General features: G+C 40.7%; 1 protein-coding gene across 1 annotated transcript; it reads left to right on the top strand.

Annotated features, from left to right (window-relative positions):
• The first annotated feature begins 714 nt into the window (after positions 1 to 714).
• On the top strand, positions 715 to 25,569 carry Capn6 (calpain 6). The gene is made up of 13 exons (XM_047536047.1): positions 715 to 853; positions 6,877 to 7,056; positions 15,898 to 16,029; positions 17,150 to 17,358; positions 17,860 to 18,052; positions 18,601 to 18,794; positions 19,040 to 19,117; positions 19,225 to 19,411; positions 21,481 to 21,603; positions 21,781 to 21,983; positions 22,542 to 22,663; positions 23,035 to 23,171; positions 23,918 to 25,569. Exons 2-13 carry the CDS (start codon positions 6,892 to 6,894, stop codon positions 24,098 to 24,100), a joined length of 1,926 nt encoding a protein of 641 aa, XP_047392003.1. The 5' UTR covers positions 715 to 853; positions 6,877 to 6,891; the 3' UTR covers positions 24,101 to 25,569.
• Positions 25,570 to 27,665: the final 2,096 nt, after the last annotated feature.

Below are 27,665 nucleotides of genomic sequence, written 5' to 3'. Positions count from 1 at the left end.
GCAGGACTTTGGGATGCAGCACAATTTTTACAAGGGTCTGAGCACCCCACCAAAGACTCTTGGTTGACCTTTTAGAGTAAACACAGTTATTTGCTCTGCTTTTCACCTGACATTGCTTGGTAGACTCTCCATTGCACTATTGTTAGAAATTCAGATTCTCATGGCTGCTACGGAATCAAATACCATTCACCTCCCTTCTCCCTGCCCTTGACCAAAATGTTACATGCTTTTTCACCAAGTGACCTTTTCTTCCCTGCATCCCATTAGCTGCTCTTTCATTTTAATTCCTTTGCTGAAGTCCTCATCACTATCATAGATGTGATTTTGTAAGAGGGCGAGTCTACAGCCTAAACTCACAAGAACTTTGCCAACACTGAAACATTTTTCTCCCTGTGTCCTCTCTCCGGTAATGTCCATGCCTTCTATATTAACTCTGGGACAGAAAAGTCAGAAACCTATCAGACCCTCTCCCTGAAAGTTCTATTTCTCCTTGGAACAGAAAAAGCTTTCAAAGTGGCTTTCTGGCCTTTCCAATTTGCTGGTGGGTGGATCTGGAGTGGGCATCCCGTCTGCACATCTGGCAGGGGTGCCTTCCAGATTTTCCTCATGACTCAGGATCAGTTTCTGAATGCTGGGCGGGGCAAAGGCTCCTGAAGTTGCTGAGAGGCACCTCCCCCTGTGAGCAGAGCTTGGTACAGCCCAAATAGTTTTCAGGTTAAGAAAGCCAGAATCTTTGTTCAGCCACACTGACTGAACAGACTTAGTGGGGTTACCTGGCTAAGTGCAGCAGCAGTGGCAGTAGCAACAGCAGCAGCAACAGCAACAGCAGGGAAAAGCTCCTGGGATAACTCAGGTGAGTAGAGACTTAGCTAGAATTTTATTTACTGGTTATGTTAGCATCTAAGAGAAGCAAAGGAATGTCAGCTTTATAGTTAATCAAATTTTTCAGCTATAATCTTATAGTCTGTCTCAATCAGATGTGTGCACGCACGTTAATAGCAGTTTGAGAACTTCAAAATGAATGGCATTTTTGGTTGGTCATTTTGGGGGCTGTGTGGGGTGATTGTGGTTGTCTGGCAATAAGATTTTTCAGGATATATCTGGTCAGTTTTGTTTGCATGTATGTGTGTGTGTGTGCACACGCCTTCTGATAAATACTTGGTGTGCAAGGACAAACCTGGGAGAGGGGGTGTGAGGGGGAGAAGCCTGACTGACTTGTCAGAACTTCTTTCTAGTTTCTGCTGACCCAAAGCTATGGGCAGATTATTGAAATGCAGGCAAAATCTTGGAGCCACACTGTGTGCAAAAGGCCTGTGAACCCTGGCAGAGAAGTGCACAGACTGTGGTCTGTTGCACAGGAGGGAGTGGCAGCCCAGACTGTCTTAACTCCTTGTCTGCACAGCCGGGGGCCCTCCTGCCTCTGGTGACAGGTTGACCTTGCTTATTCCATTGTCAGCCCCTGACCTGGTTTTTTTCCCCTCTGATTCTAGTTTTGGTTTAAATTTTGATTTGTAGTTGAGTCCCTGTTCCTCACCCCCACTCCTGACCCCAGATACACTGTTCTAAGGATTTAACTGGGCTACTCGACCAGAGTGGGCTTCTGCTGGGGCAGGGAAAAGGAGTGACTGTGTACTGCAATTGAAATAATTGGTTCTGAACATTTAGAATTCAAAGTTTGATGAAAAGCCTATAGGAGAATTCAACAAATTCTGCTGTTGTGACTGTCAACTCTGGCTTGCTTCAGGATAAAACATCCTGGTTTGTATTAGGATTTTATGGAAATTCAGCTAATGCTCTATTTGCTAATCTTTGTTGTGAAATTAGGGACACTTTATAGTCTGAATGAGTAAACAAAAAATACTTGGGGATTGCTAATTAACTCTTGCAAATTCTTCTGGCAGTTTGTGTACGTGTGCATGTGTGTGTGCGTGCTAATGTGCATATGTGTGCAAGAGTGTGTGTGAACACTTTGGATTTGAATAGCATTCTTTATTAGTCCTTAGAGTTCCTAGCAGTCCAGGGAAAAGCCTAAACACCAATGTGGTCAGGAATAGGTTAAAAAGTAAGCTTTTCATATCCTTGGGAGTTTTCAGTTCCTAAATTAAGAGCAGAAAAAGCCCCTTTGTGACCCCCAAACAGTGTTTCTTTGATTAGTTTTGATTTGAAATCATCTCACCTTCTGACAGCTTGCAATTCAAAAACAAAACTCCTAAGTGCATTCTTGCAAGAGGAGGACAATGAGCATTTTCAAAAGCAATGTCTTGCTTTAGGTTTTGTTTGCATGCTTCCCCCACCACCTCTTTTTGAAAAAAATAATGTGGTGAAAAGAGTCAGTAGGTTCCCGTTTTGTTGCTGACCCTGTTACTATGTAATCTTGGGCAAGCCCTTCACCTTACAGTAAAAGAAAGAAGTTTTACTAAGTAGTTTCTAAGAGTCCTTACAGCATAACTCTCTATAAAAATCAGAATTAGATTCTCAAAGGACTATAAAATTAGACTTATAGGATAGGCTTATTCAGTCAACAGGGCAGGTCAGCAGAATAGGAGAGGTGGAATAGGGAGTAGAGAATGGCAGAAGGACCATTTTATACTGGTCTTTTAAATGCTAGTGTGTCGACTTTTCTCAGTTTCTACTAAGGACAGACAGGGAATTTAATTTGCTAAATGTGACCATTTCCCAATACTACTGCCCTGCATTAGCCTAATCCTTAACAAATAAAGAGTCTAGTTGCATACTTGATTTCATTAGATCTTCCCAATAACACCCTGAGATGGGCAAGGCAGCCATTGTATTTGCATTGTGCTTTTGGGGAAACTGAGGAACAGAGACATTATGTACACTAAATGGTGGCATTTGGGATTTGATCCTGGATCTTCTGACTAGCTTGTGTTCTTTCCATAATTTCAAATTGCTTTTTATTTTTAACAGCATTTTCAAGAATATAATAAAAGGAAATTATGTGCTCCTTTTTTTCCCTGTGTCTATATGGAAAACACTGTTCTCTGTGTAACATGTGGATGCTGAATTTTTATTCTTCCTATAGAAACCCCATTTCTCTCACGACAGAGCCTCTAATTGTGGGCATAAAGGGTGTCAATTATGTCTAAAGTGGGCCTACTTCATGGCAGGACAGAGTTGGGACTCCTGTATTCAAATTGTCTGCAAACTCTTAGCTACTTCTGCCTCCAATTTTTTGCATGATATACAGAACAAGGGGGGAAACTGGGAAAAGGGAGAAACTAGCCACGGGCAATGCTCCTGAGGCCGTGCGTTCTCCCCTTCACCCACTTAAGTGCCCTCAGTTCCTCTCCACTTACCCCAATCCAAAGTGATTTGTGAATCACAGACCTGATTTCTTTTATCAGATATTTTTAGAGCAAAACTTGGTTTCTACTCTAAGGATGACCCCGAGGTAAAGAAGCAAATGAGTTTGCTCCAAAAGTTTGCCTAGCTCCCCCATGCTTTCAGGTCCAGTGAGCAGCTTGCGTTCCCGCTCCTAGCTGCAGCTTTGCGTTCCACGTGGCAGGCTCTCTCAACTTCCCCTGGCAATTCCCATGTCTCCATATTCTGGTCTCTTGAAAGACAACAGTGTTCTCCATATTCTTTCTCTAGGCAGTGAGTCCAAGTTCAAATAATATTATCTAAGATCATTACCTCAGTGCTAAACCCCACTTTCTGCCTCAACCAGCCACCCATGCCACTAGCCCCCAGGTCACAGTGTCCTTCTTTATAAATGTTCACATTCTCCTTGCAGCACATTCACTACCTCCCTTTGAACTAGATACTCTCTGGGTTTTACTGAAATCTATAGCTTTTATTTTGTCTGCCAGCTCTGCTCATATGTGGTCTTTAACTTAGGGGCTCTCCCCTCCCCGTCAACACTGGCTGAAATGGGACAGTGAGGAAGGAGTATTCCCTTCTCAACACTCCTCTACTCTGACAGGGCAAATCATTTATGACAATTCCACTTTTCAAATTTCTGGGTTTCCAAAAGTGTTCCGAGGGTTAATTGATAAATTCCCAGATGTAAAGGGTTCAGATTCTCCCATGATCATCAAACCCGGAAAAGAAAGAACCTTTTCAATATCCACCGTGGCAGTAAATTCTAGGCAGAATGCCTCAAAGTTGGGCATCGTGTTTGTTTTGGAGGGTTTCCTCATTTGAATTAAAAAATTCTTTCTTAAAAAAATGCAGTGACCAAAAGAAGCAGTGTGGTGTGATGGAAAGTCACATGCCAAATCTGGCATTAAACAGATCTGGGTTTGAGTTAGTCCTGCCAGTTTCTGGCTGCTGCATCTCTGAGCTGCCCTTTCTGCAGGTACAAAATGAAGGGCACAGATCATAACCATAAAACATAGCCACTATGAAGAGAATGTGAACTGAAGCACATTTTGAATAGTAAATTGCCAAACGCTGATTTGCTACTTAAAACATTTTTCCTGAACAATGGCATGTGCAAAGTTCTGTGCCCAACAATGAGAGGGCTTCAGTGTGTCTCTAGTATTCACAGAGCACTTTCCATTTATTCCAGATTATTTTTATACTAACCATCTCAGTATGTACAGCCACAGTGTAAAGGGGCAGGGTTGATAACCTCACTATCTTGATGAGAAACTGAGGCACAATGATACCAAGGTCATAGAGCAAACGGACACATTTCTCCTGTTACTTAGTCAGAAATGGGGTTCAATTCTACTCTGTAATGTTAACAGCACGCGGGACTATAATCATACTCTAATGAAGTTTGTTCAGACTCAGCCTGATGCTCCTTATGTGTCCCCAAAATGCAGACATTCTCACTCAAAAGACGTTATATCGAACTTGGACCCATTCATACTAGCTGTACATTTTACCTCTGAAAGGGAGGGATCGGACTGCTTTTTAAAATGAAAGCTAATTTTTTTAATTGATAGTGTTCTGTCTGTGGACAAGTCCGCTTTATAACAGGGATTCCCTTTTCAGGCTCTTGCTTGCCTCGCTATTTGCCTGAATAGCAAGGGAGACTTATGAGGGCAGATGACTTTTTCGAGAGCAGGAAATGCCCATTTATCTGGAATGCTTAGGGACTAGGAGATTCTGGCAAACTAAATGTCCTAATTGCCTCAGAATATCCCACATTTACAGTCCCAGCCTCTGGCAATCCACCAAACCTAGGGAAAGCCTGAGGCAGAGTAGTGTTTGCCGTAAGTTTGAGTCTACCTGAAAATTGGGGTTCATTCGTAACAGGCTCCACAAAGGAGTCTGGGCAAACATTCAGATTGGCCTTGATGCTGCTTAACTGAAAATTTTTACTGATACCACCCATGCCTTCAAATGCAATGAAATTTACTAATATTTAAAACACATGGACAGAATTAAATCTGATTAACAGAAAACATTTCAGCATTTTTCAGTGTCGCTGCAGTTCTCAGTTTGAAAATCACTGTCAATAAATAAGGCTATGAAAAAAAGTGATTATGATCAGCTTCTTATTCCTATTCCTTGGATTCAGAGAAAGTGTATGCTTGTTGCACATATATTGCAAGTATCATTGCCATGACATTGCAAGAAATTAAGTTTTCATCATTTTCAAATGGGGTGACTTATTTACCAGTGAGGCATTTCAATGTGATACTGAAAGAACATGAAAGGGGTTAATAGAGAGGTCTGATTAATATTTTACTTTTTATAAAATAGCAACTGCCTCACAGATACTTTTAAAAGTGCTAATGTAGCCAATTTTTTTTTTTTTTGTAAAAATTGTCCAATTTTCAGCACTATGAACCTTAAGATTTTTTGTCTCAACCCTCTTTGGTCATAGAATATAGACTGTTATCTTTAAAATATATTTTTAGAATAATTAACATCATCAAAATTTCACAACCCTCTCCTAATTTACTACTGAATGGCAGAACATCATTAAAATCATTACAAATCTCTTTGTGAATCAAGTGAAAACGGTGAAAACCCTATTATCACCCAAAAACTACTTAAAATCAAATTTGCCTTTCAAATTATCTTCATAAAAACCAGTTGTTAAGTACATTTGAGTGTGGGGCACTCTGATAGACATTGTCTGAAGAGCCACTATATTAATTCTCTGTTTAGCCATGTAAAGTTTCTTTCTTTCTTTTGGAGGAAAGAAAGCAACAGTGTATTGCTATGGGATAAGAATCTATAGTCCACCAAATTAGTGTAATTGAATTTCGGAGTCTGCCTTTTGATTTCAAAGTCTGCAAATGATTGTACATTAGACTTTGAAGAAAAAAGACCATACAATCTTTCTATCTTTCCTTGTCTTTGGAGGCCATCTGCTGAGCTCTCTTTCTTGCATTAGCCTTCTTGGTCAGTAATAAAACATGCAAAGCTCTTTAAATGATAAAAGGGAAGTAATTGTGCAAAAGGACGCGTTAGAATTGAAAGGAGCTGCTTCTCCCCTTGTGCACAAAGTGTGACTCTCCAGGGCACCAACTTATTCTGAATGCAGTAAAATGATTGTTTTTCTTTTGTAAAATAGTACTTCGCCTTGAACTCTTCTTTGCTGGTGTAAATGGAAGACTACCTTTTAAATTATAAATGAGTCATGCTTAACTAGCTATCTTCATGTTTATTATCTATTTTCCCAAAGAGATTGTTAAGGTCCACATTGCCCATTTGACAGATAAAGAAACAGAGTCTAAAATGGTTAGGCGCCTTACCCAAGGCCCCATATTAATTAGTTACACATCCTGGACCCTTATTTCTTGAAAATGATGACTTTTCCTTTAGGGCTAAATTAGAGGTGCCTAACTCTGGAAGGAAGTCACTGGGGTGACTGTTGTTTGTGTAATCCCTGGTAATCTTTGAAAGACCTGAGAACGTCTTTCTCCAAAAACAACACTTCTTTTCTCATTCTAGGCATAGTTTGACACTATGGGTCCGCCTCTGAAGTTCTTCAAAAACCAGAAATACCAAGAACTGAAGCAGGAATGCATCAAAGACAGTAGACTTTTCTGTGACCCAACTTTTCTGCCTGAGAATGATTCTCTTTTTTATAACCGACTGCTCCCAGGAAAGGTCGTGTGGAAACGTCCCCAGGTAACTTTTTTTATTTTCCTCAATTTCTGTCTCTTCTTGACCTCCTTCATCAAAACCCTACTTGACCCACTCTTTCCACTTACACTAGCCTACTGTGTCAACTAATTTGGATATCAACTTCCTTCCTTTCTCTGTCTTTTTCTAGCTTTATCAAGGTATAATTGAGAAATAAAAGTTGTATATGTTTACGGTGTACAGCATTATGTTTTCATATACCTATAATGTTGTGAAATGTTTACCACACTCAAGCTCATTTCATATAGGCATCACCAAACAGAGACAATTTTAAAATTTGATCTTAGCAAAATCTGCTATCAGGCTCTCTCTCCCTCTCTTCCTCCTCCTCCTCCTGCCCTTCTCCCCCTCCTCCTCCTCCTCCTCCTTCTTCTTCTTCTTTTCTCTCTCTCTCTCTCTCTCTCTCTCTCTCTCTCTCTCTCTCCAAGGGTTCTGCTTCTTTTCTTCTCACTGGAATAAATCCTACTATTTCACAGTTAAAGAAAAGGCTGGGGGAAAGCTTCATGGATCTGTGCTCCTGACTGTATTTTGAGGAGACCTGAATTTTAGTCAGATTTTGTCAGATAAATAATTTCAAAAGATCAACAACAAAAAGGAAATATTGAAGCTGGGGATGTAACTCAGTGATAGAGCACTTGGCCCAACATGTGCAAGGCCCTGGGTTCAATCCCCAGCAACCCCCCCCAACACAAAGGAAATATTACCATGCTTATTATCTTTTAGAAGTTCATTTGAGTAGCTCAAGATAAGCTCATACCAGTGAGGGGAAAAACTCCTTAAAGTATGAACATAAATGAAACAAACTTGATAGGGAGAAGATGGATTTGGCATCTGGGGAAGGAAACTTCTTTGCTGCTCTTTGGACATCATCACCCATATCATCCTACAGTTGGTCACGTGGGATCCACATAGAACTGCAGCTCTTTCACCACCTATTAATAGTAATTATTAATAGTTGCTATGATCCTCTGTGGAACAGCTATATATTATGTCTCAAAGCAAGTCTCAGCCCCACATGAGTGGGCATTCATACTATAATAAGATATGATGATGGAGTCTGGAGAATAAATAGCAAATAAACACGCTATATCTAAAAGTTGTAACTGGAGAGAAGGGTATTCTTCCTGGGCTCCTTTCCAATGAGAGTCGCCTGGTGTATAGGCCACAGAGGGTTGTTTTGAAATGCAGGTTGGTCTTGAAAAAGCTTCACAAAATCTTGAAGATGTTCTATTTAATGAGGTGCATGATGATGGAACCACCTCAGTCAGCAACTCAATGGTTGCCTTCTTTAATGATCCAACTATCACTTTTGGTTGCAATTTCCACAGCTTATACTCCTAAATGGAGTTCCAAGAGCTACTTGAGTTTATGCAAATTACCACCAGGTGGTGCCAAGATACACTAGTTACATTAAGACTTGTTTTCTGTGCAACTTGAAATACGTATCTTAGTGTTTGCTTGCAAAGAATGATAACTATTGAAAGTGTGAGACTGAGGGCTAGGGGTATAGCTCAGTGGAAGAGCAGAGGCTCTGGGTTCAATCCCCAGTGAAAAAAAAGAAAAAGGGGAAAAAAATGACAGTATGAGCCTGGGAGAAGTTTCTCTTCCTCAGGAGGAGAACTGCACTCCTCCTGCTTTTCTGTGCCTCTCATTGTTGATATCTGTGTAGATCATGTTGTTGACCTGCAATAAAAATCTTGGAAACATGAGCAGAGTTCATTAATCACTATTTGGTATGCAGAGAGGTAAAACCATTTCCCCCCCAAAGAAAATGCATGGAGAAAATGAAGCTATGTGGTCTCAGAGCCACACTTATGAATGGATGGTGATAATAAAGGGCATAACTATTTTGTGATGCTTGGACATGGTGGAAAGGACATCAGTGGGGCAGAAGTAGCTGAAAAGGAAGCAGGAAATTGAGAAAGGTTTATTAGGTGGGTGTCTTTTTAAAACAGGACAGACTCGAACATATTTATCGGCTAAGGAGTAGCCAGTAAACAAAAATTTGAAGATGCAGGAGAACCACTGATTGATGGGGGTGAGATCTTGGAGGAGGTGGGAGGACATCTGGTGGGCGGCAAAATTGCAAGCCAACATGAAACCATTCCCCAGATGTGAACCAAGCAGACGGCGCTTCCTGTGCTGGCCTGTCTTTACACATATCTTTCCCCTTCTCTCTTGGCTCAGTCCTTTGTCCTTTGCCTTCATCGTCCAAATTCTGTGGATTTAATCCTAGATGGATTAGCAGAGAAGGAAAAAACTTAATAACCTTGAAAATAGTCCATTTTTCCTCTGAGGCAAGCTCTAGGGTGAAGGAATGTAGGGGGATGTTTGAACAAGGGGGAGGGGTGGAAAAAAGTCAACATTTATGGCATGTGTACTATGGGTCAGATACTTTGGAGTTTGCCACACATTATTGCATTTCATCCTTATTTACCACAGCTTAGTAAGGTAGGTATGTTAAATTACTTTGATGTAACTCTTTGGTGTGATTTTCCTGGTTGAAAAAATGGCAGATTTAGTGCCCTTTTTATTGATGAGGAAACTGAGTCTCCAATAGAAGACAAGAATTTCATCAGGGTTGGACCACTAACAAGGTAAGATATGAATCCAGGTTTGACTTCAAAGTCCACATGAGTTTCATTCTCATTGCCATATCAGGGAAATAGTTATTTGTGCTTCCTCTGTTTTTCAAAAAGGTAGTGTCCTTCTCGTTAGTTTCACATTCCTTCTATTTGTTGATGCTGTACTTCCAATAATTGATCCATACTCTCCCTTTTGAGAGCATTGTGTGACCTTAATCTCCAGTACGGGAGTCACTTGAGAAATGTTTATAGAACAGCAGCTCTGTGACAGCCTCTGCACAAAATAAAGACATAGCCTGCAATGAGGCGCTCCCATACTAGTTGAGAAGATGATATGAAGCCATCAAAGAGTTAGATAACAAATTAATTCTGAATATATGAAATGCTATTTTCAGGCACACAGACAGTAGTAACTCGTGTAGGGTTTTTGAAGGGGAGAAGATGATCATAGACCGGCATGGTCAAGAAAGGAGTCTCTTCTGGGGAGCAGAAGAAAAAAAGCAAGGTTCTGCACCAGCATCTGAACCTCCTCAAAAAACTGTGGATTCTTCCAGGCAGAATGGAGGCCAAGTCTGTGGTCAAGAACCACGTCAAGATTCTCTGGTCTCTCATCAGGAAAGCCAAGAGACAGTCCTGGGCCTCTCTGAATTGGCTCAGGAAGACTAAATTGGTCATTGCCCTCCCCCACCTCATTAGGAAGGTTGAGATCCTGGTTTGCAGGGAAGCTTATACACAGCTTGTCTCTTGGCATGCCACATGGTCTCACACTCAATCAGGGCAATTTTATGAAGTTTCCAAAATGGGGGCAAGACGATTAACCTAGTATTTTCTGTCTCTTTGTTTTCCCATGTTAAAACCTTCTGCCTTCATAAGCCTCCCATGCCTCTGAACATCGCTGATAGTTGAACAAACCTGACCCCAGAAAGGTACCTACCTTCATGGGGCAAAAGAGAGTTCCCCTTTTCCCACTTCTACTTCCTCGCTCTGTTTTAAGGAACCTCTTTAGATAGGGATTATAAGTGTTCAGTGTCAGATCATCTATTCACACCCTCCAGAAGAAAACCCATCTCCTTGACTCTTCCAGTGATCCAATGGCTCCAGCTATTGTCCTAGCTTTCTAAGTACATGGAAATATTGCCTGAGACCATGTGCTCCTGGACTTTCCTGTCCTCCTTGGACCTTAGAATAAAATGGCTTAATAAATTATAAGAACCAAGTTACACTAAGTTGCAGTGTAAGACAGCAGGTAGGGTTTTCAGACTGGACACTGCCTGCCAAATTCTCACAGAAAATCTCTTCTACAGTTTCTTCCAGCCACTCTGGCTTTTTTCCTGACTGACTCATATCCACCTACAATACTGTCTTAGAGTCAGACACATCTAATCCCTGACTAAAATGGAACTAGGCCTCATGGGAATTTACACAGCCAGCTGTGGGGGAAGAAAGGGCACCTGCACAAAATCTTCTGTCAGCTCTCCTGGGCACGTTTTGAGTTCAGCCTCAACTACCATGGCTCTTGCCCAGTCTTCCTTTGGGGAATACTCTCCCCTGGGCTGTGTCACTACATTGTCTTGGTGGAAGGGGAGGGTGGTAAAGTTCTGAATTAAAACAAGGGTATTAGGAAGGAAGGGAAAGGCTGACGAGGGAAACAGAATATACAAAATGGAGTGATAGAATGTGAAGCAACAGTAAAAGAGGAAATAACTTCTCTTTTACTCTCATGGTTTTCTCCTCTGGAGATCATGTCCCTCCACATCAGTAGTCCTAAATGTTTTTCACCGTTTACACAAACAGTAGAGTAGGTCCACATTCTTTCCCCCAACTCTCCTATTTATTCTAAATTTTGCATGTGAACTTCTTTCACTTAGCATAATGTTTTTGATGTTTAATATCATCCATGTTGTGCTACATTTGTTCCTTCTTATTGCTGAACAGTATTCTGTTGCATAGATTAAACAAATTCTTCACAAAAAGTCATTTGGGATCTATACCCCAGAGCCTTCTGGCAGAAGTCTGAAGGTTCAAGTAAGAATCTCATTACATAGTGACTTGGTTGTCTAGGTTGGGAGGGGAAGTTAAGATCTCATTCCTAGGTTCTAAACTGGGTTTTCCTTGGTGGTTTTAGGAAGGAAGAGAATGTTTTGCTGATGACAAATTATTCATGCAGGAATAAAATTCCCAGCAGGCAAAGTAGACTCCTTGGGAGATTGGTGCAACATTGGTCCCTGAGTCCATGTCTACCTATAAATGTCCCATATGGGAGTGGTTCCATTTTCTTTTCTTTTTTTAAAAATTATTTATTTATTTTTCATTTTTATAGACTGCATTTTGATTCACTGTACACAAATGGGGTACATCATTTTATTTCTATGGTTGTACACGATGTAGATTCATACCATTCGTGTAATCATACATGTACAGGGGTAATGATGGCTTCTTGAACTAGCTCACAGAGCCCTGAGGTCCTGAATGACAGTTCTGTGTAAATTAACCCCTGGGCCTTTTGGGACTACTTAAGCCCTAGATTTAGTCACAATGTACCTACTATAGGGTTGACCATGCCCCTACCCCCAGTACTACTACATTGCCTATAGCACTTTTGAAAGTGCCTCTACTCTTCTGGATGCTAGTTTTGGGGGCAGCATTTCATTTTATTGTGGTTCCTGATGTTTACCTGGGAACTCAATACTTACTGTCAGCAAATTTCAGTTGTATAAAAATTGCTGAAGAATTAGGTGTGGTTGGTCAAAGGGAGCCTCATAGAGTGACCTGTGCAGGGCTATGGGCTGTATAATTGTATGTCCCCTCCCAGAAGAGTTCTCTGGGAAGGGGAAAGAGGTGAGAATAATTGAGAGATCCACAATGCTCAGCTAAGATAACTTATTTCCTAGAGGAGTTGCTTTGCTTACAGAAGGTTTTGGCTTGAGGGTAGGGGTATGTGGGGACCATTCCAGCTTTAGTTGTGATGTTCAGTTCCTAGTTATGTGTTTCCTCCTAAGAAATTATTTTGCCGTGACAAACAGTTCAGTTCAAGGATCACTTCAGATGTGCCAACACAGCTGGGAGCCATTAGGGGCTCAGCATCTCCCCCCTACTCCCAAGCCACCCAAATATTGTGAATATGTGAGCTGTGAACTCTCCTCTAACTCCACTCCTACCACTCCAGCACAGCTCAGGCTGAAATGTCCCATCTGCACTCTGTGTCTCAGCTTGGAGTTACAGAAAAACTTTCCCAACCTTCTTTCTTTAACTCCAACAGGATTATATTCAGTGTGTCCAAAACTAGAAGAAAAGTCAATAAAAAGACATTTCATTATTTTCAAGTTATCACCACAAAAAATCCATTTGACTGTTAGATTTGCATTGGCTCACCACTCTTACCCTTTCTAATTCCTTGACTTCTTTCTGGTCTTTTTGTCTCACTTCTTTAAAGAGATAAAATATAAGGGTTAACAAAGGCTTGTCTCTGATGCTTCACATCATAGTGCATACATATAGTATGGGGTTGATTCATATTTAGTGGACTGAACAGAGGAAATCAATGCCTCTTGGTGATATTTAGCCTGGAACCAAAAGCTAAGAGTCTTTCAAATAATGTAGATCTGCACAATATTACCCTTTATGGAGTGCACTAGTAAGCCTAAGGCAAAGAGATAGACTCTCTGAACTCTTGAATTTCCCTAACAGTATATAGTTATGAAGAATTAAATATTTTAGGTTTAGGTGTCCTACTAATTAGACAGCCAGAGAAGCAGGTTACTGCCCTTTGCTGAGCTTGTTTCCTGATCTGTCAAATACTAATAGTCTTTAAATTTTCTTCTTGTTTTGACATTCCATAATTTTTATCATGTTTTAAAAATCCATTGTTAAATCAATACAATGTGTAAAGAGTGGAGAAACAAAACTGGGGAATAACCAAGGTTATAAGAGAGAATAGTAAACAAGGGGGATTTAGCCCAAATTTACTTTCTACCATGATTGCACACAGCTATGAATACATATGAGGGAGAGAGAGAGAGAGAGAGAGAGAGAGAGAGAGAGAGAGAGAGAGAGAGAGAGAGAGAGAGAGAGAGAGAGAGAGAGAAAGTTGATAATTAATAACCAGATCCAATTCTACAGGAGAATAATCACCCAATTCTCAGCATGAATTCTGGTTATATGTCTTTTTGTTCACATATGTGATTCCTTATATCTTGAATAGAAGTTGACATGTCAGAGATATTGGTTAAACCTAGACCCCTGTTGTGAAATGAGTCTTATGGAAGTTCCAGAAACTGTAAAATCCAGTCACTACTAATTACATAAAACTAGAAAATAATTTGTCTTACTAATCTAAAAGTACACTTTTTCACATATCAATGTTCACTTTATTGTTTTTCCATGCTAGGAAATTATAGTATATATTAACTAGATCCAAGAAATCACTGTACAACTTTACATCTTGCTCCAAATAAAATAGTAACATCTGACATAGGGCGGGAAAACTATGCTTAATTTCTTCTTAGAAAAAAGCAAAGAAACAAAGAGAAGAGAAAGAACATCAGGATCTAACTCACCCAACACACCTGCTTTCTGTTCAAGAAGTGAAAGAAATGGACGGCTCACAACCCATAAAAATTTAGTAAGATAGGAGTCTCCTCCTAAGACATAAAGTAGTGATAAGACACCAGACATGTCTCTTAAACAAAAAGGACCAGAAAATCCAAAGCTGACAACCCATCTAACCAGCTCCTTTTGGCAGAGGGATGCCCAATTAATCTTCAGTTTGGACTTGTCCCTGCCCAAAATGCCTATTTCTTTCCAGAGTTATTTTGGCTTTTAAAGAATATATGGAATGTTTCATTCTGTAGACCAGACCCTTCATCAAGGAGAATTATGTCCATTTAAAAAAAGAGGGTTGAGGAACAGAAAAATATAGCTGTCTCTATTTAATAATTTTTAAAAGGGTATATGTCTAGATTTTCTTTCCATTTGAGACTAGGATTTACTTCTGCTGGGTAAGCAGAATGTCAAGGTACAGGCTAACAACCTTCTTCATGGAGCTTCCTCCATCTATCAAGACTTCATTGGTATTTCCTGCCTTTGAACACTGCAAGTGCTGATACTCTGTGTCACACAATCGTATCTTCAATTATATGGTGTCATGCATATGCCTTTGCCCATGCCCATCTCTCTAGCTATTACACTTCCATATCCCTCCCTTGTCCAACAGCCTAACTCTAGTCAACTCAATCATTACTGCTATTGCAGCATTTATTCTATCATCAGGAGAACTTTGATGATCCCTCCTCTGGGCACTGATAACATCTTGAAAATTGCTCCGTTGTGCCCTCATCACATTTTGTTGAAATTACGTTCTTTGGGTTTCATTTCGCCTACACACAGAGGGAATGGAACATCTATCTCATAATATGTTGGTGTGAAGACACATACGTATACTCCAAACAAATACTGTCCCCACTCTCTGTCCAGATCCCTTTGGAGGGATGTCTGTTGAAGTGCTCCTGTGCATGGTATATTAATACCTGCTATTTAAAAAAATTTTAGGTGTAGATGGACAGAATACCTTTATTTAATTTATTTGTATGCAGTGCTGAGGATGGAACCAGTGCCTTACACATGCTAGGCAAGCACTCTACCACTGAGCCACAACCCCAACCCCAATACCTGCTATTAATGCTGCTGTCATCTATATCCATCCAAACATGGGGGGAATCTGGTTGCCATGAAGATTGTTACCTCTGTTTTGTATTAGAAAAGGACTTCCTGTAAGGTCGTTTAACTCATTTTCCTAGAGAGAGAGACACATTAATGTTCACCTTTATCAGACCTTATCTCTTAAATGCAGTCATCCTTCCAAGTGCAGGTGCTTCAGAAAAATCTCATCCTGACAAAATAGGATTGTACTATACTGTGCTAATCCTTAGTTTTCATCTTTCAAAGCTCACTGCATGGTGAAAACTCTTCCAAACCCCAATGATAAGATTCCTCCACTAGCCCGTCATGTTACTCACTGTATCCTCTCCTTCCATTTCTCTAGTCATTTCCCACATGACAGTTTTCTTGTAGCTAGAAGACCTACAGCTTTGTTTTCCCTCACAATCCCCTCAACCTTTCCTTTATCCCACCCATTAAAATCCTAGTCACCTTTCAAACCTACCCCATTTCCTCTATGTCCTGCTTAGATCAGCTCACAATGACTCTTGGAAAACTCTTATATAACCAATTGCTGTATCCATAGGACATCTGCGATGACCCCCGTCTGATTGTGGGAAACATCAGCAATCACCAACTGATCCAGGGTAGACTGGGGCACAAGTCCATGGTTCCTGCCTTTTCCTGTTTGGCTGTTCAGGAGACTCACTGGACAAAGGTATTTCCCACTCTGTGGGACCTCATTCAGTTTTCAAATTCTTGCTCTCTTTAATAACTTTAGGAAAAATCAACTCATCTTATTCTTAGATTCTTCTACTTCCTGGAGTCAGAGGTATTAACTTAAGTGAGTTCCTTCAAATTCATTATAAGTTTTCACAAACATAGAAAAGCAGAATTTTACAGTAAATACCCATATACCCACAATTAACATTTTATTCTTCTTGCTTTGTCACATATACAAATTGATTTGTTATTGTCATTTGTAGTGCTCTAACTCAGTATTTCTGCATACTTACATTCTGTGCCTATTGGAGTATAAAGTCAGTAGGAGCCAGGAAGCCATGGACATATACACACATAGCAGAAAAGATAGGAAAGATGGAAGCAGATTATTGAAAAGTTTCTAATAAGGTATTAATAGAACAAAAATTCTTTTGGTATCTAGGTAGAATTTAAAGCAACAAGGTATTAACCCTCTATTTGGGACAAAGAACATTTTCCTCATAAAGACAATTTTAGAATATTTAGAATTTCCTAAATGCAGTTTTATTCAAGGTGCAAATAAAATCTGTATCCTATAGAATTTACAGGAAATCTCCAGAATATATATGCAATTTAGATTTCTTTTGAGGTGCTAGGGATTGAACTCAGGGCCTCACACATGGTAGGCAAGAGCCCTACTATGAGTTACATCCCTAGCCCTTAAAAAGAACATTTTAAAATAAACTTCAGTGGGCCTTGTATTTTGGTTGGTTTGACCTTTTAAAATGCCTTATTTATTTGTTTAAACATGTAAGCATGAATATATTTGTGTAGTTCACTTATCATCATCTAGTTTGGAGATTATCTGTGGAAAACACATTACTCCTGACCAGCCATCCTATTTATCCTGTGTATTCTTGGGGGTAAGCATGGTAATATCATCCTCAGCAAAATGGAACTGGGGAAACAGAAGCTATGGACAAAATGCCTACTTAATACTTTCCAATCTAGCCTCAAATCAGGTGCATTTGGTATGCTTCTTTTTGTGATGTGGGTTTGCCAGGAGTTAATTATAATCTCACTATCTGAATGTGGTCTGATGAATAACACTTGATTGAATGTACTTACTGTTCCAGACAATTCCCAACCATAAGGAACAGGAATGGGATCCTCGAAAACCAGATAAATATGCTGGGATATTTCGCTTCCGTTTCTGGCATTTTGGAGAATGGACTGAGGTGGTGATTGATGACTTGCTGCCCACCATCAATGGAGATCTGGTCTTCTCCTTCTCTACTTCCATGAATGAGTTTTGGAATGCTCTGCTGGAAAAAGCTTATGCAAAGTAAGGAGGGGGTTGTTTAATCTGCAGTCTGGGTAGACTAGGAGAGGAAAGCCTCATTTTCCTTGGGAACTGATTCTCTCCCAACACAACACCATAGACAAAATTGCATTGGAACTCAGTCAGATTCAAGGCATTGCATTTGGTCTGAATCTGGCCCTCAGAAATCCTAGATGACAAAGGAATCAGTTGTTCTGGCTTCCATTAAATCCTTACCTACTCATAAGTGTTCTAGGTAACCTTTGCCGTTGCTAATTTGCAGATCACCCTTTTTTTTTCCTTGTCTAACTTCTGCCTATAGAAAGAAGTTTCTGCATGACTGTCCTTGATCAACATAGCCTAAGCTTAGAAATCTCTGACTATAATCTCAAAATATCTCTCATCTCATATCTAGAAAAAAGCCAGCTGGTAAAGATGAGGCAGGGACTGTTTTAATTATTGGGAACATTATGTCCTTGACATGGAAAAAATTTTACAAGGATAACCTTGCATATTTGACCCCAGGCTGCTAGGCTGTTATGAGGCTCTGGATGGTTTGACCATCACTGATATCATCGTGGATTTCACGGGCACATTGGCTGAAACTGTTGACATGCAGAAGGGAAGATACACTGAGCTTGTTGAGGAGAAGTACAAGCTGTTTGGAGAACTGTACAAAACATTCACCAAAGGAGGTCTGATCTGCTGCTCCATTGAGGTATGTATTTACCAAAACAACCACTCTATGCTCATTCCTGGCAAAAGAGCCTTCGAAATTTAGTAGGGAACATTGCCCTTAACCCGGAGATCCACAAAAAGCCATTAATGAAACTTGGAAAGCTAACATAGGCATTGAGCCTTGGCATGGAGACTGGGGAGCTTTAACTTTTTATCCTTTTGAACCAGTCCTTTCACTGGGGACCAGTGCAGCATCCCAGCTGGTGTAAATAGCCTCTGGTAAATTATTTCTCTTTTCTGTTGAGATTGTGAGTACTTGCTCAAGGAAAGGATTTGCTGTACCAAATTTTATCAATATACTACCGAAGGTAGTCTGAATCTAAATTGTTTAAGTGAATTGTTATATTACGTTCTTTATTTCCTATCCTTTATTTGTTTTGTATCAGGTATTTATCAAGATCAATTTTCTATCCACGTAGGGAAAAATAAATTCAGTCATATTGGCATAAAACCAATCAATCAAGGAAGGAGAGCAAGGACTTGTGTCTCTCATTTCTTACGCCCGTATGTATCTTTCTTTGCTCTCAGTCTCCCAGTCAGGAGGAACAAGAAGTTGAAACTGATTGGGGACTACTGAAGGGTCATACCTACACCATGACTGATATCCGTAAGATCCGTCTTGGAGAAAGACTTGTGGAAGTCTTCAGTGCTGAGAAGCTGTATATGGTTCGCCTGAGGAACCCCCTGGGAAGACAGGAATGGAGTGGCCCCTGGAGTGAAATGTGAGTGGCATTCCACTTTCACTTCTACATCTCCAAAACTTGTAGTTTTCCCAAACTCATCCTTCCAGACTGCTAGTGAGCTCTTATTCGCAGAGACATTTGTGAGCTCTTGTCAGGCGTGGGGTCTGTGACCCAGCCAGAGGTGAGATAGAGCAAGTCTGATTCTCATATATTCTGTTCCTTTGGTACTCTGCTTACTGTTGAAAGTCAATAGTCAATGGCTTATACCTTTATTCTTTATTTAGTTCTGAAGAGTGGCAGCAACTGACTGCAACAGATCGCAAGAATCTGGGACTTGTTATGTCTGATGATGGAGAGTTTTGGTAAGGAGAGGTTTTCAGCGTTAAGGGAATTAAGGTTTCTACTTGGAACTAAAAGGGGTAAATATTAGGCACCATCTTCATTTCTTACCTGCACCCCTTCCATTTAGGATGAGTCTGGAAGACTTTTGCCGCAACTTTAACAAGCTGAATGTCTGCCGTAATGTGAACAATCCTGTTTTTGGCCGCAAGGAGCTGGAATCGGTGCTGGGATGCTGGACTGTGGATGATGATCCTCTAATGAACCGCTCAGGAGGCTGCTATAACAACCGTGATACCTTCCTGCAGAATCCCCAGGTTTGAGTCAATGATTTTCCTTTGCCTCCAAATTATCTAATCAGCGGGAATCCGGGTCTCATCTTGTTCCTCTCTGGAGTATTTCTTTAGCAACCAGACTTCCATTTGCAGCTATTGTTTAATATTCATAAGCTGAGATCGCTAAGAATTGACTCAGATGTTTGTAAAACACAGGTGACTATGTCTCTTTGCAGAGAGGTACCTGCAACATTATGAAATCTGAGTCTCCTTCTCTGGCTTCCTCTCTCCTGTCCATATTGCTTAGTATAGCTGTTTGGCAGTCCCTGCTTCCTCCTTATGGTGGTTCCACATTGGAGAGAGAGGAACTACTATCACAAACTATCTCAATTCTTCTTCATTTGTTGTTACTACCCCGCTGTTTTCTTGGATGCATATAATACTGTATTTTTCCTCTTTTCATGTAGGGGTCTCTTTCTGTACCCCATCATTATGCCTCCCTTTCTCATCTAAAACCTGATCATTTTTTTTCTCAGGATGTGAATCACTGCCCTGTTAATGACTCTGTCCCATTTATCTGCCATTACAAAGCTATTCCAGGTGACACATCTGTGGTCAAACCCAGGCACATCTCAAAGTAAAAAAGAAAAAAAAATTCAAATATCCAAAGCCTCAATGTATAATAACCTGAATGTTTTTATATCCAAATGCACTAATGAATTAACCAACAGGAGACAAGAATTCTGACTGTATCACTGCCTCATTGCTCGTGAGTGCATCTCTTCTTTTCACAGATTTCATTTGACCAGGCATTTTGGAGGACACTGAGGTTGATACACTGATTTACTTAACTCATGCTTTTCTTGTGCCCCTTCCATCTTAATTGTCCACAAAGGAAAAGCAAAACTTCTATTATCCTCTACCTTATCTCACCCACATTTACAATCCTGGAAATATTTCAAGTATTTCAAGTATCAGGCACATATGCCAAATTAGGGAAATGGTTTCTCTGTCTGCAAATGCACAGGATTGATCTTTAGGGCCTTATTTACACATCTATTTGCTGTTTCTTTCTAAAGATAGGGAGGGAGGGGCACAGAGACAGAGAAGAGAGAAAAATATCTGATTTGTTTTATGTTTATCTCCCAATAGCATCATGATTCCTGAGATGATGTTTGGAAAGTTCTGGCACAGGCCTGTGGCTTCCCTCAAGTGATGATAGGAAAGCATCAATTCCCCAAAGAATTGTATCCAATCTTTCCATAAGTCACATGTCTGTGCTGGCATTATGAGGCTATCCTGGGGCCATGCTGCAATGTCATGTTGAGTGAAATAAGAATGTTTCCTGTCCTTATGATTTCTGGAATTCTGTATACAGTATTTAAAAACAAGGGGACAACAACAACAACAATAATAAAACAAGACAGGTACAGTGGTCCATGCCTCTAATTGCAGCAACTTGGGAAACAGGCAAGAGGATTGCAAGTTCAAGGCCAGCATGGATAATTTAGTGAGATCCTGTCTCAAAAATAAAATTAAAAGGGCTAGGGATGTAGCATAGTGGTAGATCACACTCCTGGGTTCAATCCCCAGTACACAAAATAATAATGATAATAAACTAATAACATCAGGAACTTATGAAACCAAAGCATACCGTCTGGTATCAAAGGCCTAAAATAAAATTGTCTCTGGTTACATGCTGGATGTTTATTTTCTTGGTACTGGAGATTGAATCTAGGGGCACTTAACCACTGAGCCACATCATCAGCCCTTTTATTTTTTATTTTGAGACAGGTTCTCACTAAGTTGCTTAGGGCCTCACTAAGTTGCTAAGGATGGCTTTGAACTTGCAAGGCTCAGCTGCTGGGATCACAGGCATGCACCATTGCACCTGGTTACATGCTGAATGTTATAAGAAGAAGCAAGTGTAATCATATGCACTTAGCAAGTGAATGGATTATCTGTCCATGGTCCCAGTGTCTGGTCAATAGTAAATTCCAGAAATTAATTCAAGGTCCTGTTTCCAAATGTAGAGTTTCTTCCCTGAAATTTAAGCAGCTCATCTGAAATGGGAGTGCTAACTCAGCTCTTTGGTGGCCTCTTTCCCTTAGTACATCTTCACTGTGCCTGAGGATGGGCACAAGGTCATCATGTCACTGCAACAGAAGGACCTGCGCACCTACCGTCGAATGGGAAGACCTGACAATTACATCATTGGCTTTGAGCTCTTCAAGGTAAGAATGAGCATTTATGGCAGAGAGAATGAAGGCAGATGGACTCAAAATTAGGATGACTTAGAATTAGGGGAATTATGAAAGACCCAGGGCTAAAGAAAACAGAAGACTTAGGATGTCCAACACAAAAACTATGATGTAAGTAGAATGGAATATTTCATCCTATTTCAATTCTAGGTGGAAGTGAACCGCAAATTCCGCCTCCACCACCTCTACATCCAGGAGCGTGCTGGGACTTCCACCTACATTGACACCCGTACGGTGTTTCTGAGCAAGTACCTGAAGAAGGGCAACTATGTGCTTGTCCCAACTATGTTCCAGCATGGCCGCACCAGCGAGTTTCTCCTGAGAATCTTCTCTGAAGTGCCTGTTCAGCTCAGGTTCAGTTTCCTTGGCAAACCCTTCAAACTCCTGTTCTCTGCTTTGCCTCTACAACTAAACCTTTTGACCCCTCTCCCTTTATGCATACACTCAATGGGACAACATGTTCAAGTCAAACCTAGCTAATTGAAATGATGGTGGTTGAAATATTTCTCAAAGTGGAGTTATGGGAAATTCCCCAGTGGAGGTCTGAGCTTCTGAGCTCTGAACTGCCATTTAAGGGGAACAGATCTATTGCCTAAGTTCTTCCATTTATATTCTATCTTCTGTTCTCTGGCCAACTCTGTCTTTTCTTAAACAGTTGGCATTCTTTAGTGTTACTGTTATGTCCTCAGTGCCAAGTCACCAAACCTACCTTTTTTCCCCCAGTCCTGCCTACTCTGATCTTTATCTGCTAGTCCTTAAAATGTTCATAAAATAAAAGCCATATCTGAGGAGGAATGCTCTAGGTCACACCGTGTCTCATACCTTATTCAGCAATGGTGCCAGCTTTGGCAGGTCCATCTCATCGAAGGATATGCATCATCAGATGACACATCTTCTTTTTGATGTCCTAGGGAACTGACTCTGGACATGCCCAAGATGTCCTGCTGGAACCTGGCTCGTGGCTACCCAAAGGTAGTTACCCAGATCACTGTTCACAGTGCTGAGGGCCTGGAGAAGAAGTACGCCAATGAAAGTAAGAATCACGGGGTTGTCTGTAAAGCAAAATTCTGTTTCATTCATTGCACATATGGTTAGAAAAGGTGGTCAGAAATTATTCTCTTCAGTGGTATTTTCGGTCTAGAGAAGGCAGTAAGGATGTCAGCCATGGTAAGGATTGGGTTGTAAATGTTTTGGGGCAAGATCAATATAATATTCATTTTTATATTTCTATATGAATCATGTGCAAGGAAAGGAAAGAGGAAATCAAAGTTTTAAGTCCTAGATCATTCTGGTGCCCAGGTAATAGGCTAAACATCCCAGATTTGACTTCATGAGTTAGCTTCTTGTCTACCTAGCAAGGAAATATAAATCACTGTATTAAAACTGAATGCCATTTTGTTCTAGCTGTAAACCCGTATTTGGTCATCAAGTGTGGAAAGGAGGAAGTCCGTTCTCCTGTCCAGAAGAATACTGTACATGCGATTTTTGACACCCAGGCCATTTTCTACAGAAGGACCACTGACATTCCTATCATAGTCCAGGTAAAAATAGAGTGTCCTTAGGAGGGTTTATATTTTCTACCAGATACTAGATTGTCCCAAGTACCTCACATATATTTAGGATGCAGAGCAAGGGTTATCCCGTGTGTGTGTGTGTGTGTGTGTGTGTGTGTGTGTGTGTGTTTCATTTGTTTGAACTCAAGAACACTTCTCATGTAGCACAGACATGAACTTCCTTATTCGTTTCTGTCCCAAATATACACTTATTTCATTGTAGGCAGAAACCTAGATGTTCATGGGTATACTAGTTAAAATAGATACTATAAAATCCCATGCTGGGAAGCAAATGCCAGTTCAGAAGACCCTTACATTGCTAGGTCAGGATGGATCTCTGCAGTCTGGCACTTTTTCTGACTTAATAATTCTGACCAGTTACCTTTAGGTAACCATCCCACAGGTTAAGGATGATCCTGAGCTCTTCATTCTGGCTTTTTATTTATATTGTATGAGATATCCTCCTGTCAGCCAAAGGGCTATCAGAAAAGAAAATGTCTCTTGGTTATATTTATTTACTTAGACATGGGGTCTCATTATGTTACCCAGACTGACCTCCAACTTGTGATCCTCCTGCCTCAACTTCTCAAGTTGTGTGCACCACTACACTTAACTGATCTCTTGGTTTTAAAATAGATCTTTTCAAGCTTGCTGTTAGGATTCTAGGTGTCATTGGGTAAGGACCATTCTCACAGAGGGTTGCTCATCTTCACTTCCTTGACTTGTTTCTGTAGGTCTGGAACAGCCGAAAATTCTGCGATCAGTTCTTGGGGCAAGTTACTCTGGATGCTGACCCCAGTGACTGCCGTGATCTGAAGTCTCTGTACCTGCGTCAGAAGGGTGGTCCAACTGCCAAAGTGAAGCAAGGCCACATCAGCTTCAAGGTCATTTCCAGCGATGATCTCACTGAGCTCTAAATCTCCAATCTCAGAGAATCCTGACAGAGTTTTCCATCTTTTTATTTTATGTCAGGTGCCAGGTCTTAGCTAAGATTCACTATCATTGAAAGAAAAAAAATTCACAACAATTCACTCTTCCTCTCTTCTGTTAAGTTTCCCATACCTCCCGATCCAAGTAGCATCAGTAGCTACATAACCTATATACCTCCAGCAGCTGGACGGGGGAGGTGACAGTCCTATCTGGAGATCATACACATGTGTGCTTAAGAAAAGATCTTTGGGGCTTCCGGGGGTGAGATTCGAGCAGGACAATAGAAGCTTGGACACTCTACAGATGTCTTTGCCCAGTATATCTTCCCTGTAGGTTGAGAAAGGAGGAGGGATGATCAAGGCCAAGCTGGTCTAGCCTGACATCCCAGCTCCTGACTGACATTAAAGACTTCTCAGCAGCATTTCACCCAGCAGCCAGAGTCAACTTTAAAGACCCCAAGCCTTACCACCACCACTACCACCTCCACCACCAACCACCACCACCACCACCACCACTACCAACATCACCTCCGGAAAGAATAGTCCTGCCTTAACCCAAGTCACCCCCCACAGTAAGTTTTACCTTCATGTTGAGGAAGCTTCCTAGGTGCTTAATCAAAAGCTGAAGTTCAATGTGGCCTAGAGTGTGAGAAGGGCCTGTGCTTCAGCTCAGTGGAAGCCAGCTTTGTGCACAAGAGGGAAAAGTGGAAGAAGCTGCAGTGGGAGACAAAGCCTCTGTCCCCCACCCATCCACACACACCTACACTCACGCATGCACACATGGGCGTGCACGAACTACCGTTCAGGCAGTCAAAGGGCGAGAGCAGGGACAAGTGAAGTATCACACACATGGAGAAGATGAGAGAATCCATTCAGGAACAGTACAGCCAGTTTGGGGCCCCTGACTGCAATGTGAAACCTCTTGCTGCTGCTAGGTTTACAAACAAGCCCGTTGTCCTGTGCCTCCTAATGTCATTGGTACTGAAGACCCCATATGGGAGCTTGAGAATTTGGGTCCCAGCCCAGACTCCTCAAGCATTTCTTTCAGTTGGAAAGCTTCACTCCCTGGGGGGTGTTTGTCCTCTTGTTTTTTCAGTACTTCTACAGAATTTTCTCTAGAGTAAGTCATTATGAAATCTTCCTCCCTCCATCTTCATCTGTCAATACTCTACTCTCCTCCAAAGCCCAGCATAAATGCCACCTCCTCCATGAAGCCCTCCCTAATCCCACCCCAAACCCCCACCTCTGACAATATTTCAATATTTCAATGCTTCTGCAATGATTAAAAAAAAACCTAGTTGTAGTACTTAGACTAGTCCAGCACGCATTCATTTTAAAAATGTATTTTGTAGGTTTTTTTTAGCTCATTTTCTACCATGTTTTCCAGTCTGTGTAATTTCTGCAGTGCCTTCACCACACTGCCTTACATAAAGCAAATCTCAATAAAGTTCATATTCAATAAACGGAGCAGTCTTGACATGAATTCACGGCACCAGAGAGATGGCAAGAGTGGCCATCTGTTGAGACTTGGGGGTGAGTGTACTTCATGAAACTTGAGCCCAGGTACAAGACTGCTGGATTCAGAGACCTTGGCTCTACTCTGATGCAGTCCTTTGTCTAGGAGGTGGTATGGTTGGGACAACTGAGAGGGGCCTTCTTTTAGTCTATATTTACAGACTCTTGGGTGGTACTTGCAGTTTCTCTGTTTTGTAATCCTTCTGGAATTGGACTCTTGGCCAAGAGAAGATCTGCCAACAAGAGAAAATTCCAACTCCTCTCTTTCAGCATCTCCATCATAGCCAAGGGGATATTGAGACTTCACTCATTTTCTTACATGCTCAATCTGCCATCTGCCCATTCCAGGGTAGGTTATGCAGGATGTTGCTCTCATTTTTCCTTGAGCCATGCCTCTTGACATGAAAAGATGATTAGCTAGGGCAAGGGTCTCCAAGGGAGAGGCACAACAAAACAGTTCTCAAAAACAGGCATCATTATTTCCCTGCAATGCTAGCCCAGGACACATTAGGGATTTAGATACTGTATATTTTTGTTAGAAATGAAATATACCATACAGATAATGTAATCATTCTATATGGTCACCAGATGGCACTCTGATATTACAATAAAGCTAAAACACGGTGCCACCTTTTCTTTTTCTTTCTTTCCTTTTCCTTTTCCTTTCTTTTCCATCTTTTTCCTTCCTTCCTTCCTTCCCTCCCTCTTTCCTTCCTTCCTTCCTTCCATCCATCCTTCCTCCCGTCCCTTCTTTCTTTCCTTTTCCTTTCCTTTCCTTTCCCTCTCTTTCCTTCCTTCCTTCCCTCCCTCCTTCTTTCCTTCCTTCCTTCCTTCCTTCCATCCATCCGTCCTTCCTTCCATCCATCCTTCCTTTCCTTTCCTTCCTTTCCTTTCCTTTCCTTTCCTTTCCTTTCCTTTCCTTTCCTTTCCTTTCCTTTCCTTTCCTTTCCTTTCCTTTCCCTCTTTCCTCCCTTCCTTCCTTCCTCCAATCCTTTCTTTCTCTTTCTTTCTTTCTTTCTTTCTTTCTTTCTTTCTTTTTTCTTTCTTTCTTTCTTTCTTTCTTTCTTTCTTTCATCTTTCTCTTTCTTTCTTTGGCAAGCCAACTTTAGTCTATTTTGTTTTCGCACATACAAATGGGGTATATCCATCAGAGGTCTCACAGGAGTTTCAAAGAATGGGTGTGGGTGTGCTATTGACAGCAATTGTCTCTTTTATTGATTAAGAACATTCATCCTGGGCTGGGGTTATGGCTCAGTGGTGGAGCGCTTGCCTAACATGTGTGAGGCACTGGGTTCCATCCTCAGCACCACATATAAAAATAAATAAATAAATAAATAAATAAATAAATAAATAAATAAATGTATCGTGTCCATCTACAACTTAAAAAAGAAAAAGAACACCTTTCCTGGTATGGCATGTATCTACAAGTATCTTGGATACAACATGAATGAATCTCAAAATAATTATGCTGAGAGAAAGAAAAAAAAAGATACGTGCTTCTTGATTTCATTCATATAAAATCTAGAAAATACAAACTACTCTTTAGTGACAGCATAAAGCGACCGTAGAGTGCATTTTGGCATATTATTCATATGTCTATATTAGTTGTCTGGGAGGAAAGAAATATAAGGAAGTCTGAGAAACTTCTGAAGGTGATGATTATGTTCATTTTATTGGAACTGCTCAATATCTTCTTTTCTGCTTTCTGTTTTATTTTATTAATTTTTTAATTTCTTATATTTTATTGGCGTATTATAATTAAACATAACAGTGGGATTTGTTGTTAAACATTCATATGCACACATGATATAACAACATAATTTGGTCAATATAGTTCCCTAGTACCTCCCTTTTCCCTCTCCTCCTCCCTCCCCCTGGTCCCTCTCCTTTACTCTATGGTTTCCCTTTGATTTTCATGAGATCCTCCCACTTTCTTATCCTTTGTCTGTTGTAGCTTCCACATATGACAGAAAACATTATCCTTGACTTTCTGTATTTGGCTTATTTCACTTAACATAATGCTCTCAAGTTGCATCCA

This window comes from Sciurus carolinensis, chromosome X (assembly GCF_902686445.1).
Source record: "Sciurus carolinensis chromosome X, mSciCar1.2, whole genome shotgun sequence".
In the NCBI taxonomy this organism is placed as follows: domain Eukaryota; kingdom Metazoa; phylum Chordata; class Mammalia; order Rodentia; family Sciuridae; genus Sciurus; species Sciurus carolinensis.
This window is presented reverse-complemented; position numbering and strand designations above follow the sequence as displayed.